This window comes from Triturus cristatus, chromosome 11 (genome assembly GCF_964204655.1).
Source record: "Triturus cristatus chromosome 11, aTriCri1.1, whole genome shotgun sequence".
NCBI lineage: Eukaryota > Metazoa > Chordata > Amphibia > Caudata > Salamandridae > Triturus > Triturus cristatus.
Window position 1 is genome coordinate 859,812,845 of NC_140594.1, and position 17,418 is coordinate 859,830,262.

A 17,418-nucleotide genomic window follows, 5' to 3' on the forward strand; every position below is an offset into this window, starting at 1 on the left:
GGGCCAGGAAATGGTTTTGCCCAACTACCTAAAAGCATATTAGTAAGGGGTTCATTAAATGACAGAAGAGGTTCAGTAGTTGCCTGGTCAGGCTTGTCAGGCCTAGCTGATCAGGGGTGATACACCGAACCCGGAACCCAGGATGCTTGTTTTCTGTCTAGGGAAGACCTGGCATGCTTTGCCCTCTGTGGTTCAACTAGGAGGGGAGACTAATCCAGAGCCTGGGAAGGATTCCAGGCAACTGGCATCCTGAAGATCTTTTTATCAGTGGTCCTCATCATATTGTAGGACATATGTCTCCGTCATTGCTACAAGTCTGACTTTGGTCTGAATCTGAGCTGAAAATCTGATATAGTATCTGTCAGAAGAATTGCCAATTGGCAATGCCACAATGGCAACATGGTGTGGCCTCTGATCAGGTCGAGACTATGTCTGCTTGGGAGTCGGAAAGCACTATAGGTAGTGGATCCTCCTTCGGCATTGAAGGGTCCACCGTAGATTGTCACACTGGAACTAAATTCGGCACCAAAGATATTGCACACCCCAAAGAGGGTCGAGGGGCACAGCCATGCAGAATCTTGGGCTCAGAGACATGCCAGAGGGAGCCACGCATGCCATAAATGGGTAACATTGCCTCCCTAATAGGTCTTGATTTGCTGCAATGTCACCAACAGACCTGGAAAGGAGGGGTCGCATCAGGACCGGAATGGTCTCCTCACGAGACCCGAAGCAAGATGGTGCGGAATATTAACAATCTTGTACCTTCTAAGCAGATCAATATTGGCGGGAAGGGACAGAGTCTCACTTTGACTTCTTTGTGTAATTTACTTATTCAACTAACCCGAAAAGTATGACAGCAATAAATATCTGCCATAGGAGCCACCAGGGAACAAGACCTTGCTTTCGACTTCCGTCACTGCAACGTAGTCTTTCGATGTTTGGTGGCATACAGCTTTGCCTTGTGGTCTAGTATGGCCTTCGGATTCATCTGAGAACAGTGTCACAGGTCCAGGAATCGAGCTCCCACCCCAGGCACGATGAGCGTACTTAGTGAGGGTCGGTCACAGACTTCTGGGTGCGATGATCCTTACATGGCTTGAACAATGTTTTAGGGGACGACAATTTTCTTTGCACACTCAGCGTAGAAATTTTGAAATAAGGGCCTAAAAGACCGAAGAGTAGTCCTGGCTCCTTTTCTGAATGAGTGAAGTCTTGCTGTGTTTTGCAAAGTAAACCTTTACAATCTCATATGGCCTTCAGATTCACCTGAGCATCGTCAACGCAGGTTTTATGAGTGATGTTAAACTTCAAACACAAGGCACACATTTTATGAGGAATCTGTCACATTCATCTGTTTGAAACAGCCCTACAAGTTTTAAACCCTGTCGTCTTAGGAGGGCACATTTCTCTTGCACAATGGAAGAAACAAGAAATGTTATAGGAAAAAAATCCCTTTAGAAACAAAATAAGTAGAGCTCTGGATCCGCGCCTGAAGGTCTGTAAAGAAAGGAACAGACATCAGGGTGCATTGGTGGCGCTTATAGGTGGTTCTGTTTGTCATTTCCAGAAGGGAACAAAGTTTGTGTGAAGCCCCACTGCGTCACCTACCGGCAAGCATGTGAACTGCTTTAGAGTATTTGCAGATCCAGTATGATAACTAGGGAATATTCACAAGGTGAGGAATCTACGATTTTAAGTACCCATCAGAAACTGCAGGAAATACTGGGGGAATCAAAATCTTTACTGCCCCAGTTTATATATTCCAGAAAAGTATAATTTGTAGAATGCAATAAAAGGTAAAGCTCTCAGGAAAATATACGAAAAGAACTTGCACTTACGGATTTGGGCCTGCAAATAGGCTCGTCTTTATTAATCAGAGAAAAAAATAAAAAGACTAGAAGAGAGAGGCCACCCATGTGGAAGGATCACAGATGTGGCATGAGCTCTGGCAATAGGTTTCTTCTGTACAATGACAAAAGTCAGTTGTTTCCATCAGGAGGGCATCTCATCAATCAGGTTGTCCCGGCGTGTGTTCTGGTCAGATAAAAATGGGTAAACTCTGCCTAGGATCCTTGGGTCTAGGTGATATTGCAATAGTACTGCAGGTCCTCTCTTCCACATGATGTTGAATATTGGGCCCTGAAAAACCACAAGGCATTGTGTAGCAATAAGGCACTGTTTTTCCAGTACATAGACATACCTTCTACTTGAAGCAAAATGGAGCATGAAAAGGCCACTCAAATTTAATACAACCAGTATTTATTCCAGGGCTGATATTGTTTTCTAAACTGGCAAAGATTTTGAGGTGTTGTACATTTTGTAAACATTAGAACAATTCTCTTCCGCCCCTTCACCCTTCCTATGGAATTCACAAGAGCTGCATGGAGAAAGGACATTGCTCCATACTTTTCCACTTGCAAACGAGTCAAAAAAACTATATACATGTTTGCACTCTCTGTACAGTTTCTGTACATGTCGGAGGGAAAGGAAGGGCTGTCCCACCTTAATGCCCCCTAAAAATATACATATATAATAAAATAGACGTAGCACACAGCTGTGCGTAACTCTGGGATTCCCTCATTTTTCTGATTTGATGAGACAGAGATGGCACCAGAAGGGATACTCGAGGAAAATCTAGATTTACATTAGGGAGTTAGAAGAGGTGAGGAAAAGTGGAAAATCAGGGTCTGAGGTGTTAAACGGGAAAAAAGATGACAGTAGGTAGCAAGAGAAAAAAATGTGAGGTGTGATTGTAAATGGGAACAAAGTGGATCCAGAGAGGTGTATACCAAGACTGTAAAATAGGGAAAAAGGGAGGGTTAAGGGACAATCTGACCCAAGGAAGTGTTGAAGACAGAAAAAAAAGAGTGGCTGAAGAGCAGTGGGCAAAAGGAGCGGATGACTAAAGGGAGGAAGAGAATTAACAAGAAATGGCAAGTCAAAGAAAGTGCATAGAAGATGGGTCAGTGTGAAGAACAGGGGAGTGCAGAAAGAGCAGAGGTCATTAATAAAGTGAAAGGAAGAGAAAAAAGTGAACTATGAAGAGAGCGACTGAGTGAAAGGCAAGTACAGAGGAAGGGAGGAATGTAGAGAAAAAGAGTGTGTTGAGAGAACGATAGGCTGAGTGCATATCGTTAAGAAAGAAAAGAGTATGCAGAAGAGTGCTTGAGAAGTGTTAGAGGACTGAAAGGTAGGGGCAGATGTGTTTAATGTTTGGTTAAGATAGAATGCATGTGTTGTATGGCAAGGGCATAAGAATGTATGTGATGCAGGAGATTGTCTGAACTGATTAAGTGCATTTGTCAAACTGTTTTGGGGGAAGTAAGTGATAATTTAGGTTTGTGGATTTTTATATATACATCTTAAATTTGTACAAGTAAAGCATTTGAAAGAGTAAGGGCATCTCAAATGTGAGAAGCAAAGTCCCCAGCTCACTCCACGACCGGCCACTGGGAAAGCTCCCTTTCTTTAAAGCCAGGTAGAACTTACACTCCCATTCCCACAAAGGAACAGAATTGGCGGGTACCTGCATAAGGAGTGAAAGGGAGTGGAGGCCGTAAGAATGGTAGCATGGATCTCTTGTCCAAACTAAATAAAATTAAAATTTGAAAATAGCAGCCTCTTGAACGAGACTAATGGAAAGAGAAAGAGAGGAACAGCACTAAGGGGATGTCCTTCATTTGCCGTGTGAAAACTATTGCAATCACTGCAAAGCGGCTGGAGCAGGAGGACCCTGAAAAAGGACTTTTCTTTACTTATCAAAGGGAACAATCTGGTGGCAAGATCTGCACTCCTCTATTCCCCCACAATTTACCTCCCAAGTCCCATAACATTTGCCCCAAGTCCGGACTCCCATTAACACAGCTTATCAAATGGAGCTCCTGAATCCAGGAGAGCAAGCATCCCAGTCACCCAGCAACAGTTTTGCCTTTTAAGGGTCCATGTGGTATTGTGATGAATGTCTGTTAACCATTTTTCCTCTCGCTACTTGAATGTTGCTGTTGGCAAGGACATGCCAAGAGATAGCACGTCAAAGTTAGTTGGTGCCATAGATCCGTTCTTGTGCAAAACTGCTACCTTAGTGGTATTTCCAGCCCCGTTGAGTCTGTTTGAAGTACACATACAATTGTCTTGACACCAAAGCAGATAAAAGAAAGCACCAAGAAGTTGTTTGTGAAGGTACTAAATGTATAGACTCTCAGAGGTGGAGTAAAAAAATAGTTGCAGCCATATATTTGAGAAATTCATGGTTAACAGAACTGGGCTGAGCTGGGCAGGCATGTACTTTCTTAACATTCTTCCAGTGTCTCAATTTCCCCCATGTTGAGCCGCTCAGATGAGGCATTAACAGAAAACCCTGAAAAGACAGAGGAAACATTTTTAGCATAAAAACAAAGCACCATGAATAAAAGGTCAGAAAATAAATTCATAATGCTGGCAGATCTCTGCTGGTCAGAAAAAAGTGAAGAAAAACTACTTGGCTGTAATGTTAGTTCTTTAAACTTTTGCATATGTACCATGTTCATACCTTTTGAAACAGATATCCAACATCAGGGTGATAATTTACTGTTTTAAAACACTTTTTGCTATTTACCACCTTTATTAAAATGGCAATACACATTCCGCTTTAAAGCAACTTCACAGAAGCCATGTTAGTGTATGACTTTAAAAGTAAGGATTAATTAATAACACTAGTATTAAGAATGATTCATGGACTTACGGAGTCAAGGAATTTACATACTGCAACCTGGTTTTACATTTAAATACTTCTAAAGAATATACTAAGTATATTAAAAAAAGACTAACATTCATTTAAACACATCCACTTGTGGTGCTGCCTTTTCACACATTAATTGCACCTTATTCAATGTTCATGCAGTGTTTGACTCTGCATAATCGAATAATGTGAGTATGCATTATTTACTGAAAACTGCATCTTTTTACAATGTGTGGTTTTATGGCGATTTCGGAAACACTTAACGCACAAGTTACTTACTTGTGTAACAATGCATCTGTAAGAGACATTAGTTAGTGACAGATTCCTTACCTTGGAATATCCCCAGGTGTCAGACTGCATCCAGAAAGTTTTTCGTCAGCAATACCCCTGCGCGTCGGTAGGCGTCGTCGTACAGTTCCGCGTACGTCGCTGGTGTCGTAGCCACCGAGATGACGTCGAGCTACTTAGACGCGACCACTCACGCTGCCGTCAGTTCTGTACACAACTTTTCCGCGCCAGAAGCGCAGAGCCATGTCAAAGACCGACTACTGGTGCAATAGAACTAGGGCCCTGAAAGGGATGACCTGAACCCTAGAGAACAGTTCGCAGAAAGGGGAGGAGGGGCGGGCAGTAAGGAATCTATCACTAACTAATGTCTTTAATATATTGTTACACAAGTAAGTAACTTGTGCATCTGAAAGAGACACGTTAGTGATAGATTCCTTACCTTAGAATACATACCCAAGCAATACCAACCCCGGTGGTGTTCTGCGAAGTGAGATTACACCAGAAAGTCACGGAGAACTGAACGGCCAAAGAAGCCGTCTCTCCGGACCGGACTGTCAAGGCAATAGTGCTTAGTGAAAGTATGCAACGAGGCCCAAGTGGCCGCCTGACAGATGTCTTGCAGGGGGACACCCTGTCCCAATGCTGTGGTAGCTGCCGTCGCCCTGGTAAAAAGGGCGTGCAGCCCAACCTGAGGTTCCTTTTTAGCCAGAGAGTAACAGGCTTTCATGCACAAGACAACCCATCAGGAGATAGTTCGCTTGTGCACAGCCCGGCCTTTCTTGGCGCCCATGTAGCCAACAAAGAGCTGGTCATCCACCCAGAACTGTTGTGTGCGGTTGAGATAGAACGAGAGCGCATGTTTTGGGTCCAGACAGTGGAGCGTCTCCTCTTCAAGGGTGCGGAGGCGGAAAGAAAGTGGGCAGAGGTACAGTTTGCCCGAGATGAAAGGCAGAGACTACCTTTGGCAGAAAGGAGGGACACGGTCGAAGAACAACCTTGTCTGTATGAATCGCCAGAAAAGGAGGTTTGCAGGAAAGAGCCTGGAGCTCACTCACCCGCCGAGCGGAGGTGATGGCCACCAGGAAGACAGTTTTCAAAGTTAATAACCGCAAAGGACAGTTATGAAGAGGCTCAAAGGGAGCGCACATCAAGTATGTAAGAACCAGGTTCAAGTCCCATTGACGCATCACAAAAGGAATAGGAGGGAAAATGTGAGTAATGCCTTTGAGAAATCTATTGACAACTGGGGACTTGAAAAGATAGGGCTGATCAGGCAGCCTAAGAAAGGCTGAAAGAGCAGAAAGGTAGCCCTTGATAGTGTCCAGAGTAGAGCCCTGCTGGACCAAAGAAAGAAGGAACAATCGGACTTCAGAAAGAGGGGCAGCAAGAGGATCAACAGATTTCGCTGTGCACCATGCCACACATTTTTTCCACCGACAGGCGTATATCATTTTAGTGGCTGCCAGAATCACATTACAGACTTCGGAAGGCAAGTCAAATGGAATCAGCTGTCGCTGCTCAATCTCCACGCAAGGAGGTGGAGGCTGGACAGGTTCGGGTGGAGGACCGTCCCCGTTGCTGCGACAGGAGATCCTCCAAAAGAGGCAGTCGGATCGGGGGAATCCACGCTCATACTGAGTAGCTCGGGATACCAAACTCTTCGAGCACAGTCCGGTGCCACAAGAATGACTTGGGCCCGGTCGCGCCTGATCTTCTTCAGCACTCTGGGCAGAAGTGGTATAGGCGGAAAGGCATAAAACAGACCGCAACTCCACTCGCGACGAAAAGCGTCGCCTAGCGAGTGCCGCCTTGGAAACTCCAACGCGCAGGACTGCTGACATTGCACGTTCTCTTCGGTGGTGAATAGATCTAACCAAGGTTCTCCCCACTGCTGAAAGAGACCTTGCACCACCTCCGAGTGAAGACGCCATTCCTGATCCTACATGCACCTTCGGCTGAGTTTGTCCGCCCTGGCGTTCAGGGTTGAACCACCAAGGAAATGCCTTGACGTTCCAGCCACGTCCAGAAGCGTAGAGCCTCTTGACATAGGGTCCACGACCCCACCCCGCCATGTTTGTTGCAGTACCACATGGCGGTGGTGTTGTCTGTGAACACCTGCACCACTCTCCCCTTGACAGAGGGAAGGAATGCTTTCAGTGCAAGTAGGATCGCCCTGAGCTCCAAAAGATTGATATGGAGCTTGGACTCCGCCGGAGACCAGAGGCCTCTGATCTCCGCCACTCCCATGTGGCCGCCCCATCCCAGGAGGGACGCGTCCGTCACTACTGTGTGCTCCCGTTGGGGAAGGGAGAGGGATCTGTCGCTGACCCAACTCTGGTTTGTGAGCCACCACTGCAAGTCCTGTGCAGTGCCCTCCGAGATCTGGACGTAGTCTGACAGGTTGCCCCGATGCTGCATCCACTGGAACTTCAGGTCCCACTGCAGAGCCGGCATATGCCATCTGGCATGATTGATCAGCAGGATGCAGGAGGCCATGAGGCCCAGCAGCCAGAGTGTCTTCCTGACCGAAACCCAGGACCAGGGCCGAAAGATCTGAATCCTAGCCCGAATGTCCCGGACTCGCTGTTCGGGAGGATAAACCCGAAACTGCGCCGTATCCAGAATTGCTCCGATGAAGAGGAGCTTCTGAGAGGGAATCAGGTGCGACTTCGGCACGCTGATGGAAAACCCCAGCAAATGCTGGAGGTCGGCCGCAGTCTGGAGGTGGGAGACAACTGCCTGGGGCGAGCCCGCCTTTAACAGCCAGTCGTTGAGATAGGGGAAGACTGAAACCCCTGATCTGCACAGATGAGCTGCGACCACCGTCGAAAGGGAGCACGGTGAACTGAAATTGCTCATGGCCCACAGTGAACCATAGGTAACACCGGTAGGCTGGTAGGATGGGGATATGAAAATAAGAATCCTGCAAGTCCAACGCTACCAGCCAGTCTTGCGGGTCTAGGGTAGACAAGACCTGTGCAAGCGTGAGCATCTTGAACTTCTCCTTCCGGAGGAAGCAATTGACGTTCCGGAGGTCTAAGATAAGGCGCAGACCTTTGTCCTTCTTTGGAACCAAGAAGTAGTGGGAGTAACAACCACGACCTACTTCCGGCATCGGAACTCGCTCGATGGTCCCCTTGGCCAAGAGGGCCATAACTCCCTGCTGGAGAAGTGCCAAGTGTTTCCCAGACATGCGGTGGGAGTGAGGTGGCATGGCTGGAGGGGTAGATTTGAAGGGGACGGAGTAGCCTCTTCAGACTATTTGCAGAACCCACCTGTCCAAGGTTATGGAGCACCAGTGGGGAAGGTGATGGCGAATCCTGCCACCCACTGGCGTCAGGTGTGCCTGAAACACCTGACTAGGAAGGTTTAGAAGCGGTGGCAGGGGAGCTGGTGGACTGACCTGTCCCCAGGACCCAGCACGGCGGGTCTCACGTCCACGGCTACGCTGAGACTGTGGCTGCGCAGCCTTGCTGGTCTGAAAAGAACGCGCCTGGGCGCCCCGACCTTGACCTCGAAAGGACCGAAAAGCAGACCCCGAGGGAGGACGCGTGGTGGCGAGCCCCAAGGACTGGGCCATGGCCCGAGAGTCCTTAAAGCGTTCCAGGGTGCTATCTACCTTATCACCAAAGAGGCGTGTACCATCAAAGGGCATGTCTAACAGGGTGTTCTGGGCATCCCCAGAGAAGCCAGTAGTGCGGAGTCGAGCATAACGACGGAGCACTACAGTTGTTGAAAGTGCCCTACCAAGCAAATCGGCCGTGTCAAGCCCACAACGAATAGTAAATTTGGCAGCATCTCTCCCTTCGGTAATGGCTTGGGAGAAAACCTCCCGTGCTTCCACAGGGCACTGAGGCAGCACCTGTGCCACAGTGTCCTACACAGAATGGGAATAGCGGCCTAGCAGGCACGCAGTATTCACCACCCGCAACACAGAGCTGGCAGGTGTGAAAATCTTTTTCCCAAATTGCTCCAGTTTCCTAGATTCCTTGTCCGGAGGAGCAGAAGGGAACGCACTCGGCGAGGCAGAAGCCTGGACAACCAGACTCGCAGGCGTTGGGTGTTGGGTGAGAAAGCTGAAATGGCCCGGCGCCGGGCGATGGCGGCGCACCACATCCTTGTCTACAGGGACTCCTGTGTTAGGTTTAAGCCAGGTGCCCAACAGGATATCAGTAAGCACTTCATTGAAGGGCAGTAACGGCTCCACAGAGGAGGACTGCGGCTGCAGGACCTCAGTTAGGAGATTCGTCCCGATAGGCACAAAAGGGAGCTCGAGTTTAAGAGCCTCAGCTGCCCTATACAAAAACACCGAAAAAGTCCCAACCTCCTCCGTGGCCACGGAAGAAGGGGACAGAGAGTACCAGGGTGTGGAAAGAAATCCAGATCCACTGGACCCTCCACATCACCTTCCCACTCAGGCTCATCCTCGCATTGAGCTGCAAGAGGGTCCTCACACCACTCCCAGTATTCCCCTTCGTCCACCGGTTGCTGAAGAGGCCGGTAAGGATGAGGTGCCCTGGGAAACGGGATAAACTCCCCTCCAAGAAATGTGTGGGAGGGTAAGAGGTTGGAGCCGAAGCAGGCGGCACTGCAGGGTATTGTGCTGGCGTAGCCAGAGGCCAGCGCCACGGGGGCAAACCCTTCCGACAGATCCGCGGGGCTCGAAGGCGCTTCGGAGGGACCCAGCGGGGCAAACGAATGGCGCAAGGCCAACATAAAGGCCAGCACCTCGTCTGAAGTCGGCAGGTCTGTGGTTAGTCTCCGAGGTTCTGGGAGGCTGTTCCACATCCTTGCGCGTGGGAAGCCGGAAGATCTTCCACCCGTGCGAGCAGGCGTATTTTGGGCATGACGGCCAGGTTACGATTAGTTGATCTTAGGGACCTAGATGGGATGTAGCGGTTAACGCTCTTATTCAGGTAAGCCGTAGAAAGATTTGAAAAAGAGGACCATCGCTTTGAAGTCAATCCGTTCCTTCATACGTAGCCAATGTAGAGACCTTAGAATGGGGGCCATACTAGATCTAGGTTTGGACCTCACGATAATACTCATGTAGTACATAGTTTTGGTATGTAATAAAGTACTTTTCTTTTTAAAATTAAAGTACTAGGTTGCACAATCAATAATTGTGCCGCTTAGTGATCTAGTTCTGAGCTTGAACGCTCTCACACTACCTCCCAGAGAGGCCTCTAACTGTTCAACATCCCTACCACTGACAGTCAAGCGCTGAAGGAGTTGTACTTGGGCCACTTTGCAGAGCACTAGAAGGACAGACCATGAGACATCAGAAGAAAACAACCGCAACCACCACAGTTGAAAGCCCAGTAGCTTTAGCTTCCCCCAAAGCTACCTGAATGGTGTCTGACATGCAGTGGATACCTTTCACGATCCAATTTCCCCCTTTTGGGGTAGATCCTTTTGTTCTTAAATTTCTTGTTAAGGCAGTGAAAGTTTTTTTTTTCTTTCAATTTCAGGTTTTTTTTAAAATCAGTATGTGCTAATTTATGTATACAGAGGTAAGACAAAATACAATTTTCAAAGAGTGATCTCTCAATTTCTAGGCAAAAAGAATGACCTACATTTTCAGTTGTTTATGAAAAGGCACTCTGTTTGAATAAGAATGCAGTCAGATAACGTTCAAAATCTGCCAAGTTCACTTCACCTTGCGTTTTTGGTAGACTAACATTTGTTTTTGAGAAACGCAAGGCTTTTTTCCCTTTTCATAGATAAAAGTTAAAAAGAACATCTAGTATTTTAAGAAAATCTTAGGAAAAATTACCAGAATCATACTGATAAGGTAATTAACCACTGATGTTACCACCATTTTATAGCTTCTATTCTTCTTCACCAGGATTAATATTTTGTGGACCAGTTCGCTAACATATTAGAAATAGTTTTTAAGGCCTTTTCTTTATTATATTGGACTGATGCTAGAAGATCATCATTTAATTAATTTCCCAATAATTCAGGAAGCCTGGTTGCAATGCCAGATAAAGGGTATCAAGTGCTTCTTTATGTACAATATATTTGAAGATCCAGCTTCTGATCCACCTTTAAGGAATAACCCAATATTTCGGAATATTGCCCTATTGTATTGATCAGAGCATGAATGGAATATTCAAACATTCTTTGTGAGCACAATATTACCTGCTGTCGCTTAACTGTGCCAGTGTTGAAGAAGATTCCTGAAATACTTGGATTATTCCTAATAGATAATAGTAGCCAACAAAAATAAAGTTGGAGATAGAGGACAAACTTATCTTGGGCTTTGCTCAAGACAAAAATAATCCGATAAGACACTGCCATTAGGACTAGTGGATTGATGCATAATGCAGTGGTCATGTCGATGAGGTCATTTCCCAGATTCAATTTATGCAATATAATTCACAGAAATGGATAAACTACATTGCCAAAAGCATTTCTGGGATAAAGTGCAATTACCACAGTAGATTAGCTTTTTTGTCTTTTCTACTACATGACAGAAAAGTCAGGTGTTGCCGCTAAATAATGTTTGTCAAGAATATGGCTTGTCTAGTGACTTAGAGTTGTCAATTAGCATATATTTTGCAGTCTAAATTTATTTGGGAGACTGCCCTGTATTTTTTGGGTTTATGTAGATCTTTGCCTTCATTTGGAACTAATGCGATTAGAGGTTCTGAGTACATCAGCTTTTGACTGTTTAGAATTGCGAAATACATATGATTTTTCAGAGGGGAGCTATTATCTGTACAAAAGGTCTCGTAAAAGAGGGTAGGTAAGCCCTCTGGGTTTGTTGCTTTGTCAGTTTTTAGATGTCTAACTATTTTTGATACTGCTCCAATTTTGAATTGATAAGGTTTCCAAGTCAGTCAGCGAGGGAAGATTAGATTCACTAGATTTTTTGCATTCCTTTGTGTTAATTTTTTTGGTTTTTGGGAGTATAAATTGGTCGAAAACGTTTTTAGCTACATTTTGCGTCTTGGTGTGTGCATTACCCTATTTATCTCGGATCACGATATGTTTGACATCACAAAATTCAATTTTAAATGAGGACAGCGTTCTTGCAGCTTTATTTGCTTTACAATATTTTAGGAATTTTTACTTGACCTATAAGCCAGCAACAGAGCTCAAGATTTTATTGTATTGATATTTGTTCTTCATCAGGGCACTAATTCATTCATTTTCATTGTTTATGTTGAATCTTAAATTTTCAGTTTATTTTTTAACATTTCTAAATTCAAGTTAATATTTAAATTAATTTTCAACCTTATGGTTACTGGTGGTTCATATGCTTTAATGGCAGGTACCTTGAACAATGACACACATTGCATCTCGCTGCCATAGCAGCTTACCTACAAAATAGGCAATCTAATTGATGTGTATGCTAGATTACATCTTTGAAGATGCAGCAGGTAACATATGATGTGTTGAACGGACGCATCTAGAGGATTGATTGTGTTGTTGGCACAGTATATACCAAATCTTTTCCACTTGGCTGCATAGCAGGCTCTAGTGGTGGGGCCCCTAGCCTCTCTGATAACATTCATACAATCAGGTGGAAGATTGAGGTAACCAAATTCTAGGACTTCAGGAGCCAGATCGCTAGGTTGAGCTGTGCTGGATGTCTGATCTCTCCATGTTTCTGTGTTAAGAGTTGTGGGGAGAGGTGTAGTTTTTGGTGCAGGACTACTGATAGTTCCAGCAATGTGTCTGGCCCATGTTGGAGCAACTAGGATCAGTGTTAGTGACTGTTATTGCAGCTTCCGTACCACTAATGGAATGAGTGGGAGGGGGGGGAAAGCGTACGCAAATGTGCCTGACCAATTCATCCATATCGCATTGCCTTTGGACAATGGGTGTGGATATTTGGCGGCGAAGCTTGGGCATTTTGTGTTGTAATGTGTGGCGAAGAGATCTATCTCTGGATGCCCCCACATTTGGAAGAACGGTTGAAGAACTTGTGGATAAAGTTTCCACTTGTGAATCTGTTGCGTTTGACAACTTAACAGATCTGCCATCTGATTCTGAATTCCTGGAAGATGTTGGGCTAAAAGGAATATGTTTTGAGGAATAGCCCACCTCCATATGCTCTGTGCTAGTTGAGAGAGCTGCAGAGAGTGCGTCCCCCCTGTTTTTGTAAATAATACATGGCTGTCATATTGTCCATCCAGACTAAGACAGCTTTGCCTGATATGTTTTTCTGGAATGATTTTAATGCCAGAAAGATTGCTAGTAACTCAAATGATTGATGTGGAGTAGCCTTTGCTGAGGTGTCCATTTGCCCTGTATGGTGTGATGTAGTAGATGAGCTCCCCATCCGGTGAGCGATGCGTCTGCTGTTAGCACAATCTGTGGAACCGGCTCTAGGAACGGTCGCCCTTTGGAAAGGTTTTGGGTGTTCCACCACTGCAGAGAGCGATGTGTAAGGCCGTCCACCAACACCAGATCTGTTAGCTGACCTTGGTTCCACTGACGTGCTAAGCATTCCTAGAAGGGGCGCATCTGGAGTCTTGCATGAGGTACTATGAATATACAAGAGGCCATCATCTCTATTAGTTGCATAAACACTAGAGCTGGAAGTGAGTGTTGCGGCTGGAATTTTGTTATAAGGGCTTGCAAGCTTGCTCTCCTGGCTGGATTGGGATATGCAAGGCCTTTTGAGGTGTTTATTGTGGCACCTAGATATTGTTGGATGTGGGAAGGTTGGAGGTGAGACTTTGTGAGGTTTATTGTAAACCCTAAGTTGTGTGAAGTAGTTGGATTGTGGTGTGTGTGTGATTTACACACTGGGTATGTGACTTGGCCAGTTATGGAAGACGTGAATTTGTTGTCTTCTTAAGTGGGCCGCTACCACTGCCAGACATTTTGTGAAGACTCTGGGTGCTGTGGTGACTCCGAATGGGAGAACCTTGAACTGGTAATGCTGACCGTCCCCTACAAATTGAACATATTTCCTGTGAGCAGGGTGAATGGGAATGTGGAAGTAGGCGTCCTTGAGATCTAAGGTGGCAAGGAAGTCGCCTTGTTTGAGTAGAGGAAGGACCTGTTGAAGAGTGATCATATGAAAATGGTCTGATTGTATGTAGAGGTTTAATGGTCTGAGGTCCAAGATGGGCCTCAGGGTTCCGCCCTTCTTTGAAATGAGAAAATACAGGAAGTAAACCCCTGTGTTTTGATAATGCAGGGGGAACTGGTTCTATTGCGTGTTTTTGTGGGAGGGAAAGCACTTCTTGTTTTAGAAGCGTTAAATGCTCTGTTGACATTGGACGCTGTTTGGGTGGTATGTTTGGGGGAGTTGAAGTGAGCTCTACGCAATAACCGGATTGGATGATTTGTCTGACCCACCTGTCCGTGGTAATGGTGTTCCAGACATGTAGGAACTGTAGCAATCTTCCCCCGACCAGAGTATAATAGTCCGGGGGGAGTGGAGGGAAGTCATTGTTTGGGGGTGGAGGCAGTGCGAGTTTTGATAGTTTTGCCTCTACCTTTGTTATTGCCCCTGTAGCCTCCTCTGTAATAACCTCTGGTAGATGAGGTCTGGGTGGGACTTTTGTAGGAAGTGGAGGGGTTATCAGTGGTAAAACCTCTAGAGGCGCCCCTATAAGAGGAGCGACGAAAGGAACTTCTGGGAGTTTGCATTTGTAAAGCTCCCATTGATTTGGCAGTATCAGTATCTTTTTTCATCTTCTCCAAAGATAAAACTAAAGTAGGCCCAAATAAATGTTCCTGGTCAAATGGTTGGTTTAGTATGGTAGATTGAACCTCGGGTTTGAACCCCGAAATACGTAGCCACGCACGTCTGCGCAAAAGGACACTGGTATTAATAGCTCGGGAGGCTGTGTCTCCAGCATCCAGAGCACAACAAATGGAGGTATTAGTTATAAGTTTGCCTTCCTGGATGAGATCATTGGCTCTTGTTTTATATTTATCTGGAAGGTGTTGTAGTAAGGCCTCTTGTTCGTCATAGTGTGCCCTATTGTATCTAACCAGCAAAGCCTGTGTGTTGGCAATTGTCCATATGTTGGCTGCTTGGGACGCTGTTCTTTTACCAGATGCGTCCAACAGTTTTGACTCCTTATCAGGAGGTGGAGCATCGCCTGAGGTTTGGGAGTTAGCCCTTTTCCTGGCATTGGAGACTACCAAGGAATCTAAGGGAAGCTGCCCTTTAATGTAAACAGGGTCAGCTGGGGCAGACCTGTATTTCTTTTCCACCCTGGGTTTAATGACTCTAGCCCTTACAGGATCCTTAAAGACCTCAGGAGGGTGTTTGATTACCCCTTTTAACATTGGGAGAATGGAAGTGGACCTTTGAGATGGTGCAAAAGTGTCCATAAGGAAATCTTCCTCTATAGGATCTGTGTGCAAATTCACACCGTGGTATCCTGCAGCTCTGTGTATGAGCTGAGTGAATCCTATAGTGTCCTCTGGAGGGGATGGTCTAGATGTGTAGAAATCATCTTGTGGTGTATCAGGAATATCTGGTGTGCCATAATCGTCCCATGGGTCATTTGGGATGACTAGGTTCCACTAAAGGTTCATCATCCCCTTCCTCCCCAGAGGTGTCCTCGTCATCCTGAGGTGGAGGAGGTTGTGAGGGTACTGGAGATGGGATAGGAGAGATGTGGTGTGGAGGAGTCGGTAGAGAAGGAATTCTTAAAGGAGAAATGGCAATGTCTCTCTTCTTTAAAGGGCATGGAGCTGGCACAGGTTTGTCCATTTTACTTTTCCAGGAAGGACTAACTACAGGTTGACCTGTCTTTGTGTCTATTTTGAGAGTTTTTTGGGTTGGATCAGGCCGAAAAAGCTCCTCCTCTGAAGTGTGTTTCGGTGCCGATTTTTTCAGGTCAGACTGTTTGTGTGGCTCAAGTTTTGGAGTTGTTTTATGCTCCTTAGGTTTCTAACCGGGAGTTTACTTGGGTTCCGTTGGGGTCTTCGGAACCGGTTGTTTGTCTGGTTCCGATGATTTTTTGGGATCCGAAGATTGGGCGCCAGTGGTCTTTGGAACCAGTTGTTTGTTTGTTCCGATGATTTTTTCGGATCCGAAAATTGAGTGCCAGTGGATTTTGGTGCCAAATGCGCAGATGTGGAACCAGGCTTCGGTGCGGACAAAGACAGTGGTTTCTCTATTGTTTTTGGTGCCGGAGATGGGATTTCTGTACCGGTGGTAGGGTGGCCTGAAGGCTTATGTGTTGACTTCTTTGCCGAGACCGAAGGCAGGGCGTGGGAAGTTTTGTCCCGGTGTGCACCTGGGCCCCAAAGTGAAGGTGTTACCCAAGCCCTTTTGTGAATGGGTGGGGGAGAGGGGTCGATGTCAGTACTTACGACCCGCTGCCCTGGAGTGATGTCTTCGACGTCGTAGTTGTCGGCTTCGGAGGCGCTAATGTTGCCCTCTTCGATGTGCTCCAGCTTCGGTACCTTGATTCCTTTTTGGAAGATATTGTCCGGTATCGATGTTGATGATCGAGCCATGCTTCTCTGAGCCCGACGATCCCGTATTGTTTTCTTGGAGTGGAAAGAGGCACAAGCTGGACAGTCTTTGGCCTCGTGCTCGGGCGAAAGGCAGAGGTTACACACCTCGTGAAGATCAGCGTGTGGAAACTTGGATCCCCATTGAAGACACTTTTTGAAAGCAGTCCTTTCCATGAGTTGAAAGGCCTAATGGCGCAGCTAGGCCCGAAGGCCTGCGTCGACGACCGGAATCGAAGAATTCAAGTTTGTAGAGATGCGCGTCGAATGGGAAATGCGATCGAAACAATACCGAAGAATGGGTGAAGGATTGCACGTCGAAAGGTAGAACGGTAACAACACCGAACTGGAGCGCGACGAACACATCCGAGCCCGATGGCGGAAAAAAACAATCTGAAGATGGAGTCGATGCCCATGCGCACTATTGTCCAGAGGAGTCGCCGCAACAACAAAGTACAAACATCCGGGCCAAACACCAGATGGCGATCTATGCACAGTGTGTGATCTGCAGCTCATTTGCCTCGAACACAGATTTTTACCAACTACCCCTGCCAACTCCAGAAGTCACGGACAAACCAGACTCTTACAGGCACCTCCATGACCTCCCATGCCAGGACGAGCGCAACAGTCAGTAGAGTGAACCAGATAATAGTAAAACAAAATGGTGCTACAGCTAAAAATATGTCTGACCAGGATAACCACTGCTGTTTTGGTATTCGCATAGAGGAAGTGAATAATTTTTCAGGCTGTTGCAGAACGGTTTCATGTGTTGGTCTCTTTGAAGCAGCAGCAACAGCTTCATATTTAGTTTTACATGGGGAACCCAAAGGATACACCAAGCAATAAAACCATGCAAACGTATAATCTACTAGGTTGGCTGTAGAGGACTGAAGGAAAACTGGTCAATGGTACCAAATACCTTGAAGCCTCTTTGAGGGAGGAAAAGACCTAAGGACGTTGGTGCCCAACAA

General features: G+C 46.3%; 1 protein-coding gene across 3 annotated transcripts in view; it reads right to left on the minus strand.

The window, feature by feature from the left end:
- Nucleotides 1-2,242: 2,242 nt before the first annotated feature.
- GIGYF2 (GRB10 interacting GYF protein 2) overlaps nt 2,243-17,418 on the minus strand; it is a 1,663,629-nt gene continuing 1,648,453 nt past the window's right edge. For all 3 annotated transcript variants that reach the window (XM_085634698.1, XM_085634699.1, XM_085634697.1), the window contains exon 29: nt 2,243-4,357. In XM_085634698.1, coding sequence (XP_085490824.1) covers nt 4,290-4,357 — 68 coding nt within the window. In that variant the 3' untranslated portion in view covers nt 2,243-4,289. The remainder of the gene's footprint in view (nt 4,358-17,418) is intronic.